The following is a 21,982-nucleotide window of genomic DNA, read 5'->3' as shown; positions in this document are numbered from 1 at the left end:
TATTTTCCGGAACGCCTGGCATTCTTTCTGTTGTCAAACAGTCTGAGGGATGGCTCAAGCTCGCAGATGCATTTCTTATGTCAGTAAATCCCTGCCCACGCACCACTCTCGCAGTGCCTCTCCTGTCAGGGGCAGCCACTTATTTGTGTGTGGAAGAATCCCAGCCTCTTCTTAGCCAGACAGTCACAGTCTCCCCCACTGGCACCCTTTATCCGTCTGTGCCATTGTGCGAAACAGCAGCTAGTCAGAGTCTTCTCTTAAAGATTAGCAGTGGAGACCGATGGTCGGGTGGAAGTCCTTCTTCAAAGGAACTTCCCTCAGCTGCACTGGCATCTGACCTCTCTGTAAAGTGAATGGTAACGGAGGTCATAGATGGCACACCCACTATTGTTCCACGTTGTTGAGGGCAGTGATTTATCTGTAGCTTGTGGTCAGGCAGTCTGGAGGGCACCTTGATGTTTGAGCTCGAAAACCACTTCCTGCTCTTAGGAACAATGGCTGTGTCCCAACTCAAATCAAAGTGCACAGGATACAGAACAGTGAGACACTGTAAAACAGAACAGTGAGACACTTACTTGCAAGCTCTTTCCCAAAAATGCATTATTCAATATCAAGGTAAGATTAAATAATATAAAGTTAAAAAAAAATAGAATAATACAAATATGAGAATGTAAGCTATATACAGGGTCAGTGCCACCACCATAATTTCAATATGCAGGGATACTGGAGTAGAGGTACATGTAACCAGGGGTAAAAACATGACTGGTAGCAGGATAGACAATACAAATAAATGAATAACAATTATAGCAGCAAAGTTTGTGTGCAAGCGTGTCAGTGTCGGTGTATGTGAATGTATGGGTAGAGGCCTGTTGGTGTGCATAGAGTCAGTGCAGATAGTCCGTGGGTGAGGGTGGGCAGCCATTGTTTAGCTGTTCAAGAGTCTTATTTCTTGGGGGTAGAAGCTGTCTTGGAGCCTGATGGTTCGAGACCTGGTGCTCTGGTACCGCCTGCTGGACGGTAGGAGAGAACAGTCCATGACTGGGGTGGATAGAGTCTTTGGCAATTATTTGAGGCCTTCCTCAGACACCGCCTAGTATGAATAAGTAATAGTACCCCTATGGTACTGATAGGGCTCTGGTCCAAAGTAGTGCACTATGTAGGGAATAGGGTGTTATTTGGGAAGCGCCCAATGTGGCAAAGGTGGCTTGGACCATACAATCTCATTGGCTAGGAGCTCTTTGAGGGGATGCTACTTCAGTGGATGTAATTTTGTCAATTTTGCCTTCCATGCTAAACGTTAACACTTATTTAGGACGTATGAAGGAAATCGCTTTTTCACCATATGTATGGTGTGCATTAGTTCATGTTTATTGATTCATTCATGTTTATTATGTTTTAATTCATTTATTAGTGTGTACTCTTTATATCATAGACAATCAGCCATTCAATTGGCTACATTTGTTAATGTGATAGGCAATATAATCATTATTACATTTGGTACGTTTGCTCTTATTTACCAATGGTAAATTACATTAATTCCCTTTCACAAAAACAATCATTCACAACAACAAGCAGGTTGTTAACCATTTGAGGGAAGTCATGAATCCTCATAGACTCAGAGGTTGAACTGCTCAGGGCAACTGGCGAAGATAAATCACGGAGCCTTGGTGCTGCAAATCTATCTATGTGGTGAGCCACACACATTTCTGTGCCGGCCCTCTTTCTCCATCTGCTTCTCTGCGTCAAGGGAAGGTGATGCAGACATTTCTTGTGTCTCAAGCTGTCTCCGTGGGAACTCCCTCCCACTCACCGGGTTGCCATGGGCACAGCTCTCAGCTGTAGTCCTACTAGATAGGCCTGGGCTGAACAGGCATTCTGACCACAGTTAGAGTAAATATTCAGTGCAGGATAATAATAAAGAAACTCCACCTCTTACCCTATTGTTTTGTTAGGGGTGGAGATTCATGTATAGAATGAGAACATGAGACTAAATGCAATTCAAGAACAGCCATTTGATATTACTGACTGGCAGTGTAGTCGCAGTGGCCATAAAATCTCCCATGATCATGACCCTGTAAAACAACACATTTCACTGCACTTATCTGGTTTATGTGACAAATGTTTTGCAGGGAAGGGCATGGTGAACAGTTCCCTAGTTCGCAATACTATTTGTGAATGTTATTGAGAGTTAGAGAAATGTAGAGGGGAAGCGTGTCTGTGTATTGGGAGGGGGGGTTGGAAGAAAGCCCCCCACAGGCAGTCCCATTTACAGCTGGAGAATACCAACTGTGAAATTGGGTGTGCAGAGATGGGGGAGAGTGTCGTCACAACAGTGAGATACAGTGGGGGGTGGAGTGGGGGGTGTAACTAAATCTCTCCCCGCTGCTGACCTGCTCAGTGGGAGCATCAGATAATCATCACTTGTTTCTTCCTCCATTCCAAAGATTCCCCATCTCATTCCTATCCCCGAGACCCTCCGTGCCCTCCAGAGTGTGTCTGCAGGAAACGTGATAAGGCCCGCTGGTCAGCCAGAGAAGGTGAAGTCACGTGTGCGGGGGAAAAACTGCTGATGCAAACTCGCGGCCCCTGGTCGGATTGCATCTGTATTCTTCCGGGGTAGCCCGTATCGGCTCTTGGATTGGAGACGTTGTACTACATCTTTAATGGCTTTATCCTTGGGGAAAGGGATGGCTGCATGTTCCCACCCCCCGAAAAAGGTTAGAATCCGTAACCTCGCTCTTCAGTGCTGATAGTGGAGTGTGAAAGCGGCAGTGCTCTGGAACATGCCAGAAGGCCTCACTTCTGGCATGTTCCAGCCGATAGCACTATCCTCCAGGCTGTCCCTGGCCGTCTGCCTCCCTTCTGCCTCGCACTAGGTGGCTTTAGCCAGCGCTCTACATATTGGCTCTGACTGGCCGTGCCGCAGGAGCGTTTTTCCAGACGCTCGGACACAGTGGTGGAGCTCCGAGGCTCCTGCTAGCCCGTTGGGCCCACGCCCCACAGGTCGTCCGCCTCCATCCACCAGATAGTGAGGGACCTGGCAATACTCGTGTTCCATCTGTGCTCCCCCCTCTGCAGGAAGGCAATGGGGGGAAATAATCAGGGTGTGGCCCCTTCATACTGGTACCCACACCAGCTGGACAGCAAGGACCAGTCCTAAGCTAGTCACATTGTGGGTGATCACTGCTACTACCACCACCCACTGTGGTATGGTCGAGTGCACACTCCCTTCAAATATATTTATATCCACACATCTGCTGTGCGATATTGGCTCCAGTGAAATATGACTTCCCTTCCCCCGCTGTCAGATTGAATTGACAAGCATTATTGACGTGGTGACATATGGGCCTGCCTGGAAAAAGCTCTCGCTCTGAACCAATGGAGGGGAGGGATGTTCTAATAGCACCACCACAAATTTTACAGTCAAGTCCAATGGCTGTCATTTAAATGCTTGCTGCAAAGCCCTCTAATATGTATCTCTTAACTGTAGAAGCGTTACATTTCTCTCACTGATATTTTTTTTATTTAACTAGGCAAGTCAGTTAAGAACAAGTTCTTATTTACAATGACAGCCTACCGGGGAACAGTGGGTTAACTGACTTGTTCAGGGACAGAACAACAGATTTTTATGTTGTCAGCTCGGGGATTCAATCTAGCAACCTTTTGGTTACTGGCCCAACGCTCTAACCACTAGGCTACCTGCTGCCCCCAGTTGATAACTTTGACGAAGTTTCCATGTTGCCATTATTGATCTGAGCTCAGATTTGCTTTAAAAAAAGACATTACTTGTGTTACTTATGTTACTTTGACTTACAAAGCCTTCAGTCTAAGGCCTGAATCTTGGTAATACCCTAACCGACCCACATCTCAGACAGACATAACTCTAACAAAATATCAGTACAAATAAAATACACATTTTAAGCAGATGGGAACACCCATCCAACCCTGCCTAGCCCCCCATCTCAGAGGGGGGTACAAGGGGGAGTTTGGAGAAGCCTAGGAATTAATGATATAATTAACTGGCAGATCTGTCTTTGGTGTACTCGCTCCATTAGAGCTTGTATTGACCATCTGACTAAAGGCTGAGAGGGCACCTGCGGTGCACAGGGCGGGCACATTTGGGTGTGGTTCCTATGCCAGCCGATTCCACTGGAAGATTCCTTTCCCCTTTTGGGTGACTCCCGTTTCACACGAGTGGTCCCATCTCCCCCTTTTAACTCAAAAGATGTTCCTCCATCCTGGTTTCAAATATGATGAAATGAAAGTCGAGGCTCAATTCAATTTAACCTGCAGTACAGTCTTTATGTAGTATCTTTTTCCCCATGGTCAAATGAAATAAATTCATATTTTTGTTACATTAGCCTATGAATGTCCTGCTTAACATAATGTTTGTGTCATCGCAAATGTTATTAATATTTTTTATTTAACTAGGCAAGTAATTTAAGAACAAATGACTTGCAAGCTTCTGCTATAAACTAAACTCGGATGAAAGCAAAATATATATCTGTCATAGGCATTGAAAGGGACAGACCAAGGCGCAGCGGGTATAGTGCTCATCTTCTTACTTTATTTTGATTAAAGTGAACACTTAAACAAAAATACTAACAAACGACAAAACGACAGTTCCGTAAGGTACAAGACTATAACGGAAAACAACCACCCACAAACCCAAAGGAAAAAACAGGCTGCCTAAGTATGGCCTCCAATCAGAGACAACAAAAAACACCTGCCTCTGATTGGAAACCATACTCGAACCCACAAATTCTGATGCTCCAGATACTCAACTAGTCTAAAGAAGGCCAGTTTTATTTCTTCTTTAATCAGAACAACAGTTTTCAGCTGTGCTAACATAATTGCAAAAGGGTTTTCTAATGATTTAATTAGCCTTTTAAAATGATAAACTTAGATTAGCTAACACAACGTGCCATTGGATCACAGGAGTGATGGTTGCTGATAATGGGCCTCTGTATGCCTATGTAGATATTCCATTAAAGAAATTGCCCGTTTCCAGCTACAATAGTAATTTACAACATTAACAATGTCTGCACTGTATTTCTGATCAATTTGATGTTATTTTAATGGACAAAAAAATATATTTTCTTTAAAAAACAAGGACATTTCTAAGTGACCCCAAACGTTTGAACGGTAGTGTATATTATACATTTTCCTATACATTCAGAGCAACAAATATGGGACGCAATAGCTCACTTTTGGCATTTTCCGACAGTCGTTGCTTTTCAGGCTAGCAACCATTCACCTCTCTCAGACAGCATGTTGTTTATGCTGTCACAGTGGAATGGGGCTATTCCTGAAAGGACTGGAATGTACGTAGATTGGAATTGACCCCAACACTAAAGTGAGAGTTTTGACCCCTGCCCCCCAGACTCTTAGACTTGTGCTTGGGGAGGGAGGGTGGGAGGGGTGTGTCTGACAGCTGTGTGTCTCGTGCCAAACTGTGAAGTTTCATCCCCTGTGGGGGCTTCAGTGAGCGGTTCCGACACTGTCAACTAATGCCACATAGTCTACCTCATCGTCAAAATCCACACCCAGGTCCAAAATCTACCCATAGGCTCAGAATGTCATTCACACACACTTAAACCCACACGCACGTATCTTAACTGTCTCGCGACCACACCTTCTGATCACTCACACACGCTCACACACTTACACTCCTCACGGCCACAACTTGATCACATATACAATGCTAAGACATTCACACACATTCTAAAACCCTCGACAGCCGCCTTGCACACTCACCCTCCATCATACAAGTGCTCACAGACCCTCCCCCCAATCACACACTTGCTCACACACAATTTACCCCCTCACATACGCAATAGTCACATCCACCTTGCTCCCACACACCCTCCACACACACACACATTCTTGCGCACACACACAGACATGAAAGCATGCACATGAAATGGGAAAGGCACACAAAAATACAGACAGACAGACAGACAGACAGACAGACAGACAGGCAGGCAGGCAGGCAGGCAGGCAGGCAGGCAGATCCAAGACATACACGCACACACACCAGCCCAAACCAGAGGGCCCCCAGACTGCAAGGCCGTCAGAGCAGCCGTAGCACCTCAGCGTGTGGCCCCCGGTCACATTTCACCACCCCCGACAGAATGGGTGTCACTCTGCATTAGCCTCACACAGTGTCAAATCAGTGCCCAAGGGCCTTCTGGGAGCTCATACCATACGAGGACATGTATCCGTCCCCAAGCCATCCCCTCCCAGGCTAGTGAGAAAAGGCCAGTTAAGTAAAAACATTTTTTTAAAGGGAGACGAGTAGCAAAAGTTCTACAATGTGCTTATAGTTGCCCGCAGAAACCGTTTTACATTTACATTTTAGTCATTTAGCAGATGCTCTTATCCAGAGCTACTTACAGTAGTGAATGCATACATTTCATAATTTTTTATTTTTTTTTCTCCGTACTGGTCCCCCGTGGATTTTTATATAACTGTTACAGTACTGAACAGTATAACTGCTCGGCAGAGAACGTCTGTGGTGTCCAACAGCGCAGTCAGTCTTTTTTAATCGGAGCCCCATCCATGTAATTAACTACCATATTGGTGAAGACTCTAGGGTGGAAATGGTCCTGATTTTAGGATGCCACACTAGCATTAACCACTTTTCCATCCACAGTTTTTATGCAAGTCATGCAATGTAAAAAATAAAAATCATGACAGGTGTGATGGAAACATGAAGTGTCGGTTTAATTTCATAAATGTCGACCGACAATTTGTTAGTTCGACATGGTGGGATCTTTTTGTACCCCCTTTGCCCTCAGAACAGCCTCATTTCGTGTCGACAGCATTCCACAGGGAATGGATGTCCTTTGGGTGGTGGACCATTCTTGGTCCATTCCCACACATGGGAAACTGTTGAGCATGAAAAGCCCAGCAGCGTTACAGTTCTTGATACAAACCGGTGCGCCTGGCACTTACAACCATACCCCATTCAAAGGCACTTAACTATTTTGTCATGATATTCACCCTCTGAATGGCACATATACACAATCCATGTCTCAATTGTCTTAAGGCTTAGAAATCCTTCTTTAACCTGTCTCCTCCCCTTCATCTACACTGATTCAAGTGAATTTACAAGTGACATCAATAAGGGATCATAGCTTTCACCTGGATTCACCTGGTCAGTCTATGTCATGGAAAGAGCAGGTATCCTTAATGTTTTGTACACTCAGTATAAGTTATGATAAACTTTATGGTGGTTAAGTGATGGACGGGGATGAGCTTCATGCACATTTCCTATAAGTATTGATGATAGGTTATTATTTGAATGCTGGTGACATGATGATCAATGCTTGGCTGCCAATTGTGAAATAGAAATGATATTGACCTTATCCATATATCATCATATGACCTACCCTGTCCACCTACCCTGTCCACTGTTGTCTAGAAAGCAAGCCCCAAAACCAGATTGGGCAAGTTTGCTGTTTATCGCAACCGGTTTTTTTTGTGACAAAATCATCGGTAGAGTTGAAAATGCGATGGAAACATATTTAACTCATGTACAAGTGTGTATTAATACGCATGTTTGAATTGGAAATGTGTTTTTTGCATATCCCAACTCCCCCTGGAACACCCTCAGAGAGTGGGGTCACAGCCAGGGTCTGCTATTATCAACAGTGACCCTGGAGCAATTTGGGTTAAGTGTCTTGCTCAAGGACACATCAGCTTGAGGATTCTAGCCATCTTCCGGTTAATGGCCCAACGCTCCTACCGCTAGGCTACCTGCCGCCGTAACTTGGCTACCTACCACTCTGTGTCGTGTGCTAGTGTGTGTGTGTAATACGCACATGCGTTTCCTTCAAATGGATGCTCGTTATTACATCGGCAAGCGGCAACTCGTTCTAGGAAAATACCCTGATGCATTTTGAGAATTGAATTTGAAAACCATATAAATACCTGATTGAATTGGCAGATGCTTTTGCTCGGGTCTGTCTGCGGTTGCATAGTTGCCCTCACAGACAGCATTAAGGCCCAGTGTGCAGTGTGCTCTGTAGAATTGCTATTGATTCCCTTCCATTACTTTTGGACCAAAATGGAAGGTCAGAATACTAACTGGCATGATAACAAAAAACAAAAGCGCTTCTACACACAACAAGCTGACCTTTTGACCTTTGTGTTCAATCAACCCAACCGAATAGCTGTTTTACTGTATATGCACTGTGTGTGACTAAGATTCTTCAAACCTCAATTCAACTTCACCTTCGCATCCAGACATTTCTGTATGTGTGGTTGTTGATTTCGTTTTTTGTCACTTTGTAGCAAGTAAGGTCCACTTGGTGCATTGATTTAAAACGTTAGTAAGGCACCCATTGCTGGAACAAAAACAATTGGTGTACAATAACTTTTCCATCTGTCCATTTATCTGAAAATAATGCACACTCTAGAATGCCTTACAAGCACATCAGAATAGAGTATTCAACAATGCTGTGGTATATGACAACAAAAAAACAAACCTGACCTGACCTTTTGACCTTAAGTTCAATCAACCTTACGCACTTTGATCCGCCTATCAGCTGTGTGACTGTATTCACACTGTGTGCATATGACTAAGAGTCCTCACACCTCAATTCCGTTTCAGGCTTGCATCCAGAATATTTCTGTATGTCTGATGGTTAGCTGGCTACACAGCACACCATGATCCGCCTATGACAGGATTATATAGCTATATATGCATCGACTGTATTTAACTTTAGGAAGCGTGCAAGCGCGAAACTCAGGCCCCGGGGGCTACATGGCTATTATCTGGCCCATGCTGTAAGTGTATTAGTCACAGCTGGGCGAAGGAGAGCTCTCTGTCCAAGGCTATTGACTCACTCTACTCGGTTGTGTTACGGTTTACTGCGCTCGCCATCCCACCCCAGAGGTGGTTGTGTTTCTCCAGTAAGGGCGCACAGCGGTCCTAATGATAGTGTGGCACTGGTGAACTCGCTGGCACGCCGAGGAAGGTTATTGTGAGCGTTGTGGGGAGGACGTAGACATGGGATGGCTAGAAATGACATGCTTCTTCTTTATATTCCACCCATTTTTAATAGGTCTTTCTATGTGGCAGTGAGATTGAATTTGGGACATTTGAGTTATAAAACACTAACAAACACACCGAATACTGAAAACTGTTGTGGCTAAAGCAGCAGTTTGATTCAACGTCTGCTAGCCTAGAATCAAACTGCTAGCGCACCGCTAGCCACTGCTTTCAATGGAAGACGGAGGTTCAACCCACTGTATTTCTAGAAGCATGTGCCGTCGAACTACGCAGTTGGCTAATGCTTACAGCCTCTCTTAATGAGGCTCGACAAAGGGAGAGCGAGAGAGAGCCCTGCTTGGCAAACGAGAAACGCTATCCCTCCCACGCCCCTTTTTTTCCCTCCTCCCTTTCCCTAATCAGATTAATTAGTGGCACTTTCCCTTATCGAAGAGGAAAGCACTCCCACTGAGTCCTCAGGGAGACCCCCTATTCCTCTACAAGGGGGGTGGAAGAGGAGATGGGGGAAATTCTCTCTTCCATGCAGAGAGGTAGGGAGGGTGTGTGTGTGTGTGTGAGTGTGTGTTGTGTATGTGTGTCGCGCTGGAGGGAGGGGGGTAGGGAGAGAGGGAGTTTGTTTGTATTTGCATTTGTTTGTGTGTAAACTATATTTAATGAATTAATTTGTCAGGGTATATGAGTTATGTTTGAGCGACTTAGTTGTGTATATGTCTGGGTTTGGTGTGGCTAGGGCACTTGTGTGTTTTGTTTAAAAAAAATCTGGCTGCTTTTCCTTTTTTAACATGCTACACCTGCCTTCTATAAAGGCAATATTACAATGGCACTGATGGATAGAGTAGTCAGTGGTGTCTTATTTAGGCTGTGGCCACATTTACATTTTGTGTCTGAACAATCCGTATTGAGCTAATCCTTTTTCAATCGGAGTCATCTGTTGATGTAAGATGGACAGCAGAGATGATTGTCAGATAAAAAATGCACAAATTGGTCCGTCTTTTATTTATGCAACTCATATGAAAATAGTTGACTTGGGCTGTCATTTGACGGACAAAAGCAGACAATTGATGAATGCATATATGATTTCATCCATGTTCATGCATCCCAATGTGGCCGCTGCCTGAGTTAGAGGAAACTCCCCAACTAGGTGCCATAAACAGCCTTACAGACGTAGCCTACCTTAGAAGTACAGTACCACTGCATTCTCCACACCGAAACACGTCAAGGTCACTTTCCATCCAACCTTCCAGAATCCCTCATTTCCCCCACTTCCCCCTTAAGACTAATTAACTTTGTAAGAGAGCGCTTTTTGATATAAGCCTTAAATAGCATTAGCTTTAAATAGTAGCGTTTGATGTTAAAAGCTGATTTCTAGCCAATTTAGCCCCAGCGTTTCATCAATGCCAGAGGGTTTCTTGAACCCCAGCGGGGAAGGTCTTGGACTGAAATGTTTCAAATGCGCATGTTTGAAAGTCAAAATGGCAAGTAGGTTGAAGGGTGGGCGGGGTTGTTAATTTGCTGTAATAAATAGTTTATTTCCAGAAAACTCTTTTTTTTTATTGGAGGAGAGGTTGGTGAGTCTTTTGCGTTCAATTATAATGTAGAAAATTATTATAATTTTTGTATCTTTATTTAACTAGGCAAGTCAGTTAAGAACAAATTCTTATTTACAATGACGGCCTACCCCGGCCAACGCTGGGCCAATTGTGCGCCACCCTATGGGACTCCCAATCACAGCCAGATGTGATACAGCCTGGAGTTGAACCAGGGACTGTAGTGACGCCTCTTACACTGAGATACAGTGCCGTAGACCTCTGCGCCACTCAGGAGTCCTAGAATGTAGGAGGTGTGCTAGTTTGGTAAATTCTTGTGTAGCATTCTGTTGTTTCATCGAGTGTTAGCTAAGGTTACTCATGCTTGTGCTCTCTTTTTCAATTCTGATGGTTTAGACATTCTTCTCTTTCAGACTCCGTCCACTTATATCCTCTGCAACCAAGAAGAAGAGAACCGCTTCACAGGTGAGCCCCACCACACACAACAAAATCTAAATTCCGTAACCCTTTATTTTACAGCCCGGTATTTAACAGATAGTTACTTTGAAATTACAGTTACATAATAATTGCATATAAATGACAATTTAGTTTCTTTGACATTCATTTACATAAGCGTAGTTTGTACCATTTGGTACCAGGTAGTTATAAATTATGTGAGGTAAGTACCAGAAAGTATCCATTGTTACCACGTAGTTTCCTAGTAAATAGAACGTAAATACCACCTTAAACTGAGTTGTAAAGTAAGCTGAATTTAATGCGACTAGGAAAAATTAGGATGACCATTTTCAGACCTGCCAACCTGCAAGCATTTTGCATACCATGCCCGCAATTTAAGGTCAAAGTACTCTGGTTAAAAAAAACTACTCTAAAATATACAAAAAGAGGCTTCTAGTTGGCACATTGTGGTTTTAGACTCAACCCGTTTGAAGTTGGAGCTGAGCCAATCATCCATTTTCAAAACTAAAGAGATGATCGTGGAAACAGCAAAGGGAGCACCCCCCTATTCACCTCGACGGGACAGCAGTGGAGAAGGTGGAAAGTTTTAAGTTCCTTGGTGTACATATCACCGACAAACTGAAATGGTCCATGCACACAGACGGTGTAATGAAGAAGGCACAACAGCGCCTCTTCAACTTCAGGAGGCTGAAAAAATGTGGCTTGTCACCGAAAACCCTCAGTAACTTTTACAGTTGCACAATTGAGAGCTTCCTGTCAGGCTGTATCACCACCTGGTACGGCAACTGCACCGGCCATAACCGCAGGGCTCTCAAGAGGGTGGTGCAGTCTGCACAACGCATCACTGGGGGCAAACTACCTGCCCTCCAGGACACCTACAACACCCGATGTCACAGGAAGGCCAAAAAGATCATCAAGGACAACAACCACCAAGCCACTACATGTTCACCCCGCTACCATCCAGAAGGCGAGGTCAGTACAGGTGCATCAAAGCTGGGACCGAGAGATTGAAAAACAGGTTCTCTCTCAAGGCCATCAGATTGTTAAACAGCCACCACTAGCACAGAGAGGCGGCTGCCTACCTACAGACTTGATATCATTGGCCACTTTAATAAATGGAACACTAGTCACTTTAATAATGCCACTTTAACCCCTGTGCGGCCTCGGGACGGACATCCAGCGAAAAATCATATCGCCATTAGCATAACAAAATCTAAAAAAAAAGTAAAACACATTTTTTTCAAATTATATCGTTTTATAGATACACCTCTCCTGAATCAAACCACGTTGTCCGATTTCAAAAAGGCTTTACAGCAAAAGCAAAACATTAGATTATGTTAGAGGAGTATATCGTAAAAGTAGCCACATAGCCATTTTCCGACCAACCACATGCATCACAAATAACCAAAAACAGCTAAATGCAGCACTAACCTTTGACAATCTTCATCAGATGACACACCTAGGACATCATGTTACACAATACATGCATTCTTTTGTTCGATAAAGTTCATATTTATATATAAAAACAGCATTTTATTGGAATTTCTTTCCTTCTTAATGCGTTTGAGGTAGGGGTGGTATACAGAAGATAGCTCTATTTGGTAAAAGACCAAGTCCATATTATGGCAAGAACAGCTCAAACAAGCAAAGAGAAACGATAGTCCATCATTACTTTAAGACATGAAGGTCTGTCAATCCGGAACATTTCAAGGACTTCAAGTGCAAAGTTTCTTCAAGTGCAGTCACAAAAACCATCAAGCGCTATGATGAAACTGGCTCTGATGAGGACCGCCACAGGAAAGAAAGACCCAGAGTTACCTCTGCTGCAGAGGATAAGTTCATTAGAGTTTCCAGCCTCAGAAATTGCAGCCCAAATAAATGCTTCACGTAGTTCAAGTAACAGACACATCTCAACATCAACTGTTCAGAGGAGACTGTGTGAATCAGGCCTCCATGGTCAAATGTATTCAAGGAAACAACTACTAAAGGACACAAATAATAAGAAGAGACTTGCTTGGGCCAAGGAACACAAGCAATGAACATTAGACCGGTGGAAATTGGTCCTTTGGTCTGATGAATCAAAATTTGAGATTTTTGGTTACAACTGCCGTGTCTTTGTGAGACGGAGAGTAGATTAACGGATGATCTCTGCGTGTGTAGTTCCCACCGTGAAGCATGGAGGAGGTGTGATGGTGTGGGGGTGCTTTGCTGGTGACACTGTCTGTGATTTGTTTAGAATTCAAGGCACACTTAACCAGCATGGCTACCACAGCATTCTGCAGCGATACGCCATCCCATGTGGTTGCGCTTAGTGGGACGATCATTTGTTTTTCAACAGGACAATGACCCAACACACTTCCAGGCTCTGTAAGGGCTATTTGACCAAGAAGGAGAGTGATAGAGTGCTGCATCAGATAACCTGGCCTCCACAATCACCCGACCTCAACCAAGTTGAGATGGTTTGGGATGAGACAGGAGAGTGAAGGAAAAGCAGCCAACAAGTGCTCAGTGTATGTGGGAACTCCTTCAAAACTGTTGGAAAAGCATTCCAGGTGAAGCTGGTAGAATGCCAAGAGTGTGCAAAGCTGTCATCAAGGCAAAGGGTGGCTACTTTGAAGAATCTAAAATATATTTTGATTTGTTTAACACTTTGTTGGTTACTACATGATTCCATGTGTTATTTCATAGTTTTGATGTCTTCACTGTTATTCTACAATGTAGACAATAGTAAAAATAAAGAAAAACCCTTGAATGAGTAGGTGTGTCCAAACTTTTGACTGGTACTGTATATATACTGTACTTCAAAATAACTAAAACCAAATCGAAACTGTAGAAATTATGATGGACCTACATTCTAACAGTTTGTTGACTGTGTCCAGCTCGCTCATAATCACCTAAATGAAAGCTAGACAGTCAGGGGAATAGTAAAAAAAATAAAATAATTTAAGATAGAGTATTTATTACAAATTTTGACAGCTAGGAAATATTTTCAAAATTCAGTGCGGCCCTCTGGACCTCGTTGATGACCGAATGTGGCCCCCAAGGCAAAATTTGTTTGACACCCCTGCGTTAGAATACTCATTACCCCAACATTTTCCTAAAATCATGTAAAGGTGTCATTGAGACCACCTCAATTTAATTCTGGATCAAACACTAGACTACAGTTTTGGCTATATTGTTTGGTTTAATTTAAGACACTAGGTTTCAGGAAATGGCAGTTACAGGTTTTCAAAAATGCTAAATGCTCCAACCTCCTGAGATGGTCACTGACCTTAAGCCTACATCAGCACGACCTTGTCAGAAAATCCTAGGGAGAGCCCTGATTAGAAACTACCTAAAAATACATTTTCAAAGACCAGCCAATTACCAAGTATCCATAACAGTCTATAACCTACCATTCCTACTGTTAGGTTCTAAATAAACAGAAAAAAACTCACGGACGACTAGTAAATCTTGAACCAAGTTTATTCACTAAACTGGGTCACACAGCTTCATAAGACAAAGACATATTTACACAAGCACTGGTATTTAAACCTTCCTCCTATGCTGAGTCTCCTCCTTACACATCTGGACAGCCAATAGATCTCTGTTGCTAGACAGGACTTTAGTGATTCTTGTTCTTTCTCACTTCATCTGAGCTGACCTCAGCCAAATTCCTCACTCCTCCCCAACTCACGGCTGTCCTGTTGACTTGTACCAGACTGTGGCTCTTTTCCTTTCCATAGGATACCTGATGTCTAACAATAACATGTTCTGACAGAATGTAAACTTTCTGCATTCCCCTCTCTCCCTCAGTGACATGAATAAGGATATTTCATATTTTCAAGTTTAGAAGTCAGAACACATCAGTCCCCCCTTTTGAACAATAATTTCATACTGTTCAACATTATATAAACTTGGAAATTACTTATAAATGAACCAAAAAAATATAACATGTACAAGAAACAAAACATGATTATCATTCACAGTTGATTATTAGGTTTACATCTCCGAGACTTATGGCCTCTGATCTGTAATCACACTATGCACACTTATTTCCATCTCTCGTCGGACAACTGATAATACAAAATAATACTCACAGGTGGGATGGACAAAGTGACATGTAGTTTCAAAACAAAATAGATCAACACAGAGATGTAGAGCTAGGGACAGAGAGAGAGAGAGAGAGAGATTGAACACAGAGAGATTGGGAGAATGAACACAAAGCTTGATCACAGAGTGAGAATGAGCTAGCGAGAAATTGATCTTTTGTTTTGAAACTACATGTCACTTTGTCCATCCCACCTGTGAGTATTATTTTGTTAAAGTGTTGACTGTTTGTTTGGTGGGAAAAGGGGGTACTAAGACAAGTCGCCCATGGGCATACATTACCCGTAGGAATACTTTGTCTAAGTACCCTAGTTAGAACTGGGCGGACCACCCACTGTATTTTTGGTTAGTTAGCTAGCTGTTGTGGAAATAGGCTAGTCTAGCTTAGGGGTATTTTTGATTATTGTTTCTTTGCTTGGGTCCAGCTCAGCCCCTTTTCTCACACCCCTTTACCATGTGTTTAAAATAAACCTTTTGAGTTTGACGGTAGATTTCAGTTGTCTGTGGTTTTTGGTTCTCACTGTTACTTGTCACGATTATAATTTGCATGATTTATGTTACGGGTCTCGTATCCATCCCCCCCTAGACTGCTGGGCCAAAGAGTATTCATAACATAAGTGGGGGCTCATCCGGGATCTGTCATTACTGACGCCCATACCGCTCATGCAGATTGTGATAGTGGTTAGTTCAGTGTTGAGCGTCAAAGCATTAGTGTTTGTGTTTGGTATAGTAGTTTAAAATGGCTACTTTTGATGTGCAATCCTTTTTGGATAACCCGTCGTGGGAGGTGTTTAATAAGTGTCGTAAAATTGATTTAATGACCTTGGCTGACCATTATTCATTGTCTATTTTGCACAATTTAGTTAAGGCGGAGGTTAAGAAACTAGTGTTAAATGTATTGTTAGAAGAGCAGGTGCTTGTGTTACCGCTGCCTGAACCTACTACCCCTGTAGGGGATGTTGCTGCTCCTGTAAGCCCGTCGGTGTCTGAGACCGAGGGCGAGGCTAAAGCTCCAGCCACATTGCCCCGTTTTGATCCGCTCTCCCCAATGTCAACTGGTGATGCCAGGAGGGATGTCCGATCTATACAACTCCAACTGGAGGCGGAAGAGAGAGCCCAAATTAGGCGAGAGAAACTCCAGTTGGAGATCTGTAAAATAGAGGCAGAAAAAGAACAGCGGCAGATGGATTTCAAAATGCGCCAGATGGAACTGGAGGCAGAGACAGCAAGGCTAGCCTTCGTTCCTGCTGTGCCTGTTAGTGAGGCGTCCTCACCAGCTTCCAACAATTTTGACGTTAGTAGGCAGATTGCCTTGGTACCTTTGTTTAGAGAGTCAGAGGTTGACTCATATTTTTGTGTGTCTGAACGTATCATAGCATTGTAGCATTGAAATGGCCTGAAGAGGTATGGTGCCTATTACTTCAGTGTAAATTAATTGGTAAAGCCCAAGAGGTTTTATCAGCGCTACCTTTGGAAGACAGTTTGAACTATGAAGTGGTCAAAGCTACTGTTCTTCGCGCTTATGAGCTTGTGCCTGAGCCATACCGACAGAGATTTAGGTCTCATGGAAAGTCTCCTAGTAAGACTTGTGGAATTTGCTAGAGACAAGGGAAATCTGTTTGATAAATGGCATGCTGCTAGTAAGGTAACTGATTTCAACTCTCTCCGGGAGTTAATTTTGTTGGAAGAGTTTAAAAATTGTTTACCCGAACGCATTGAACTAAGAACCTTGGCTAAGAACCTTGGCGTGATCCTGGACAACACCCTGTCGTTCTCCACTAACATCAAGGCGGTGACCCGATCCTGTAGGTTCATGCTCTACAACATTCGCAGAGTACGACCCTGCCTCACACAGGAAGCGGCGCAGATCCTAAACCAGGCACTTGTCATCTCCCGTCTGGATTACTGCAACTCGCTGTTGGCTGGGCTCCCTGCCTGTGCCATTAAACCCCTACAACTCATCCAGAACGCCGCAGCCCGTCTGGTGTTCAACCTTCCCAAGTTCTCTCACGCCACCCCGCTCCTTCGCACACTCCACTGGCTTCCAGTTGAAGCTCGCATCTGCTACAAGACCATGGTGCTTGCCTACGGAGCTGTGAGGGGAACGGCACCTCCGTACCTTCAGGCTCTGATCAGTCCCTACACCCAAAGAAGGGCACTGCGTTCATCCACCTCTGGCCTGCTCGCCTTCCCACCTCTGCGGAAGCACAGTTCCCGCTCAGCCCAGTCAAAACTGTTCGCTGCTCTGGCACCCCAATGGTGGAACAAGCTCCCTCACGACGCCAGGACAGCGGAGTCAATCACCACCTTCCGGAGACACCTGAAACCCCACCTCTTTAAGGAATACCTGGGATAGGATAAAGTAACCCTTCTAACCCCCGCCCTCCCCCCCACCCCAAAAAAAGATATAGATGTACTATTGTAAAGTGGTTGTTCCACTGGATATCATAAGGTGAATGCACCAATTTGTAAGTCGCTCTGGATAAGAGCGTCTGCTAAATGACGTAAATGTAAAATGTAAGTCGGAAGTTTATCATGGAACGGGCAGTCCTTCCCCGGGAGGAAGAGCAGCTCCGTCTTGCCGAGGTTCAGCTTGAGGTGGTGATCCGTCATCCACACTGATATGTCTGCCAGACATGCAGAGATGCGATTCGCCACCTGGTTATCAGAAGGGGGAAAGGAGAAGATTAATTGCGTGTCGTCTGTGTAGCAATGATAGGAGAGACCATGTGAGGATATGACAGAGCCAAGTGACTTGGTGTATAGCGAGAATAGGAGAGGGCCTAGAACTGAGCCCTGGGGGACACCAGTGGTGAGAGCACGTGGTGCGGAGACGGATTCTCGCCACGCCACCTGGTAGGAGCGACCTGTCAGGTAGGACGCAATCCAAGAGTGAGCCGCGCCGGAGATGCCCAACTCGGAGAGGGTGGAGAGGAGGATCTGATGGTTCACAGTATCAAAGGCAGCAGATAGGTCTAGAAGGATGAGAGCAGAGGAGAGAGAGTTAGCTTTAGCAGTGCGGAGAGCCTGCGTGACACAGAGAAGAGCAGTCTCAATTGAATGACCAGTCTTGAAACCTGACTGATTTGGATCAAGAAGGTCATTCTGAGAGAAATAGCAAGAGAGCTGGCCAAGGACGGCACGCTCAAGAGTTTGAGAGAAAAGAAAGAAGGGATACTGGTCTGTAGTTGTTGAGAAGGGGTGCAACTCTCGCTCTCTTGAAGACGGAAGGGATGTAGCCAGCAGTCAACAATGAGTTGAGGAGGGGGGTGTTCAGAGGAGGATTCAGGAGGGAGGAGAAGGTGGCAAAGAGCTTCCTAGGGTTAGAGGCAGATGCTTGGAATTTGGAGTGGTAGAAAGTGGCTTTAGCAGCAGAAACAGAGGAAGAAAATGTAGAGAGGAGGGAGTGAAAAGATGCCAGGTGAGCAGGGAGGCTAGTTTTCCTCCATTTCCGCTTGGCTGCCCGGAGCGCTGTTCTGTGAGCTCGCAATGAGTCGTCAAGCCACGGAGCAGGAGGGGAGGACCGAGCCGGCCGGGAGGATAGGGGACATAGAGAGTCAAAGCAGAATTGGGAGATTGGTTGGAGACGGATTGAGCAGAGGGAAGAGATGATAGGATGGAAGAGGAGAGAGTAGCAGCAGAGAGAGAGCGAAGGTTGCGACGGTGCAATACCATCTGAGTAGGGGCAGAGTGAGTAGTGTTGGAGGAGAGCGAGAGGGAAAAGGATGCAAGGTAGTGGTCGGAGACTTGGAGGGGGGTTGCAGTGAGATTAGTAGAAGAACAGCATCTAGTAAAGATGAGGTCAAGCGTATTGCCTGCCTTGTGAGTAGGGGGGGACGGTGAGAGGGTGAGGTCAAAAGAGGAGAGGAGTGGAAAGAAGGAGGCAGAGAGAAATGAGTCAAAAGTAGACGTAGGGAGGTTAAAGTCACCCAGAACTGTGAGGGGTGAGCCATCCTCAGGAAAGGAACTTATCAAGGCGTCAAGCTCATTGATGAACTCTCCAAGGGAACCTGGAGGGCGATAAATGATAAGGATGTTAAGCTTGAATGGGCTAGTGACTGTGACAGCATGGAATTCAAATGAGGAGATAGACAGATGGGTCAGGGGAGAAAGAGAGAATGTCCACTTGGGAGAGATGAGGATTCCAGTGCCACCACCCCGCTGACCAGATGCTCTCGGGGTATGCGAGAACACGTGGTCAGACGAGGAGAGAGCAGTAGGAGCAGCAGTGTTTTCTGTGGTAATCCATGTTTCCATCAGCGCCAAGAAGTCGAGGGACTGGAGGGTAGCATAGGCTTCAACTGTAAATGCAAAGAAAAAAACAGTTTGATAACATAACGATTCCCACTCTCTTTTCACCTGACTCTATGCCTTTGGGATACTTTTTCTGCTGGGTTCCACAAAAATGAAAATTCTAAAAAACCTCCTCATGCTTTCACCCAGTCTTCCCCCGTCCGGCCACAGGTTCCAAAGAGGTGTTCCCAAGCCATGTCAATTTCACTTCTCTCCCCATCTCCTTCCTCCTCCATGGCCACCCGATATACACGTGTGGTGGCCTTAATCAACTTTACCTCATCTTGAGGTAACTCAGCACTGTATATACGTTTCACAACAATTCCCTCAGAAGATGATATCCCAACAATGCTACGAAGGTAACCCCTGCTACTACTAACACTGCCCATGACGCATACTTCAAAATCCCTCATTTGAGCTGTAGTCCAATTCCATGCTGTTACTATAACATCCTTCGCCATACTGTCGCTCATTCAGTTACTGTATCTACAGCGACTGCCATGAGTATAGCTTTTGCATGGAATCTGTCTCCTGCTCTCCTATTGTCTTTGTGGTTCACTGATAGATCTAGGGCTAACCCTTTCAGATACTCCCTACCTCTCTCCCAACTCATACCCGGTTCCCTAGCACCCAACATCTTCAATGACCTGTGTTCTGCTACGGTCGATACCTTCTTTGACAATCCCATCATTGAAAGTTAACAATAGTGTCTGAAATGACAACAGTATCTCTGCTACTCCCACAATAATCTGGGTATGTGTGATGTAACGATTTAACTTCATAGTAGTCTCTATATTGTGTACAGTTAGCTGTCCTTTCTGTTCTACGAGCTATTCCGTGGTATCACTCTACACAGCGGAGTGGTATTGTTCCCCAGACTCTACTAACCCCTTCCTTAATTTATGAGCCACACAGATCTCCACCCCAGACACATTCCATCCCGCTCTCCCCATTCCCTGTAACGTTAATACCTTGATTTTTGGGACTCCAAAGAATACACTGATGTCAGTCCTGCCAGACTGTAATTAACACCCCTTATGCAAATGTTCTGTCCAACACAGGCCTGGTATGGCAACTGCTCGGCATCTGACCGTAAGGCGCTACAGAGGGTAGTGCAAACTGCCCAGTACATCACTGGGGCCAAGCTTCCTGCCATCCAGGACCTATACAATATGCGGTGTCAGAGGAAAGCCCATAAAATTGTCAGACTGTTATAGACTGTTTTCTCTGCCACCGCACATCAAGCGGTTCCGGAGCACCAAGTCTAGGACCAAAAGGTTCCTCAACAGCTTCTACCCCCAAGCCATTAGACTGCTGAACAATTCATAAAAATCACCACAGGACAATTTACATTGACCCCCCCCCCCCTTGTACACTGCTGCTACTCGCTGTTTGTTTGTTACCTATGCATAGTCACTTCGCCCCCACCTACATGTACAGATTACCTCAACTAGCCTGTACCCCTGCAAACTGACTCGGTACCGGTGCCCCCTGTATATAGCCTCGTTATTGTTATTCTGTTACTTTTTATTATTGCTTTTTATTTTAGCCTACTTGGTAAATATTTTCTTCTTTAACTGCGCTGTTGGTTAAGGGCATGTAAGTAAGCATTTCACGGTAAATTCTACACTTGTTGTATTCAGCGCATGTGGCAAATAAGATTTGATTTGTATGTACCTTGCCTCCTGCTACAAATACATTTGCACATAAATCATTCCATCTAACCCATAACACATTAGTCACTACTACTAATCCATTTCTATAGTTAAACATACTGAAACATTCTCAAGTCAATTAGTCAATTTCCAAACAATCCCTCCTCTGGAACAATGATCACTCTTATGTTCCGCGACACCTAGAAACATATTGACTTGAACAGGGAAGAGACAAAAATACATGTTAATCATTTCACACCACCCTTGATGCGAATGAGATTGGGGAAAGAGCCGTCCATCCATTCTGTTCTATGCACATGGGATGCTAGTCTCCATGCAAGTCTCCTTCATCCTCATCCTCAGGTGTCAAAGCAAGACACAGACTATGAGCGTAATTAATTGTACTGTATCATCCAGCAATCCATATGTATTGATGCGCTTTAACATTAGGATTCTGATGATATTGTAAAACAAAACCCCTACTATCCAGTACCCCCTCATGGTTGGCCCAACCTATCATCTAGTGGGTTCTCTAATAACCTCCCTTTCGGAGGATACTAAAAAATAAGGTTTAAAGGAATTAAAACCCTCAATAAATTTAAGCAGTGCACCCTTTGTGCTCTCTTCACAGCTGAGGAGCAGCGCTCTCCCTCTCTTTATCTTCTAATCATAATTAAAACATTTGATAAATTATCCAACCCAAATGTAGAATTACAGTCCTTAGAGCTTTATGTTGAGTCCATCACTTGAATTCAAGCCCCTCATCTTAGCACACATTGTCACGTTAGAATGTACATTTACAAACCGGACCATATATTACCCATATTCACTTTTCTCATTACAGCCCCCATTTGTCCCTGTTTTACTGTTACGAGTGGCATGTTAATGGCAGATCGGTATCTCAATGCACTCTTAGTCTAAAT

At 44.4% G+C, this 21,982-nt stretch overlaps 1 protein-coding gene across 2 annotated transcripts in view; it reads left to right on the top strand.

Annotated features, from left to right (window-relative positions):
• brf1b (BRF1 general transcription factor IIIB subunit b) overlaps positions 1 to 21,982 on the top strand; it is a 135,902-nt gene that overhangs the window by 98,598 nt on the left and 15,322 nt on the right. For both annotated transcript variants that reach the window (XM_014145095.2, XM_014145094.2), the window contains exon 17: positions 10,980 to 11,031. In XM_014145095.2, coding sequence (XP_014000570.1) covers positions 10,980 to 11,031 — 52 coding nt within the window. The remainder of the gene's footprint in view (positions 1 to 10,979; positions 11,032 to 21,982) is intronic.

The sequence above is a fragment of the Salmo salar genome, chromosome ssa15, assembly GCF_905237065.1.
Source record: "Salmo salar chromosome ssa15, Ssal_v3.1, whole genome shotgun sequence".
In the NCBI taxonomy this organism is placed as follows: Eukaryota; Metazoa; Chordata; class Actinopteri; order Salmoniformes; family Salmonidae; genus Salmo; species Salmo salar.
The sequence above is the reverse complement of the archived record's forward strand: the minus strand, read 5'-3'. Positions and strand labels throughout refer to the sequence as shown.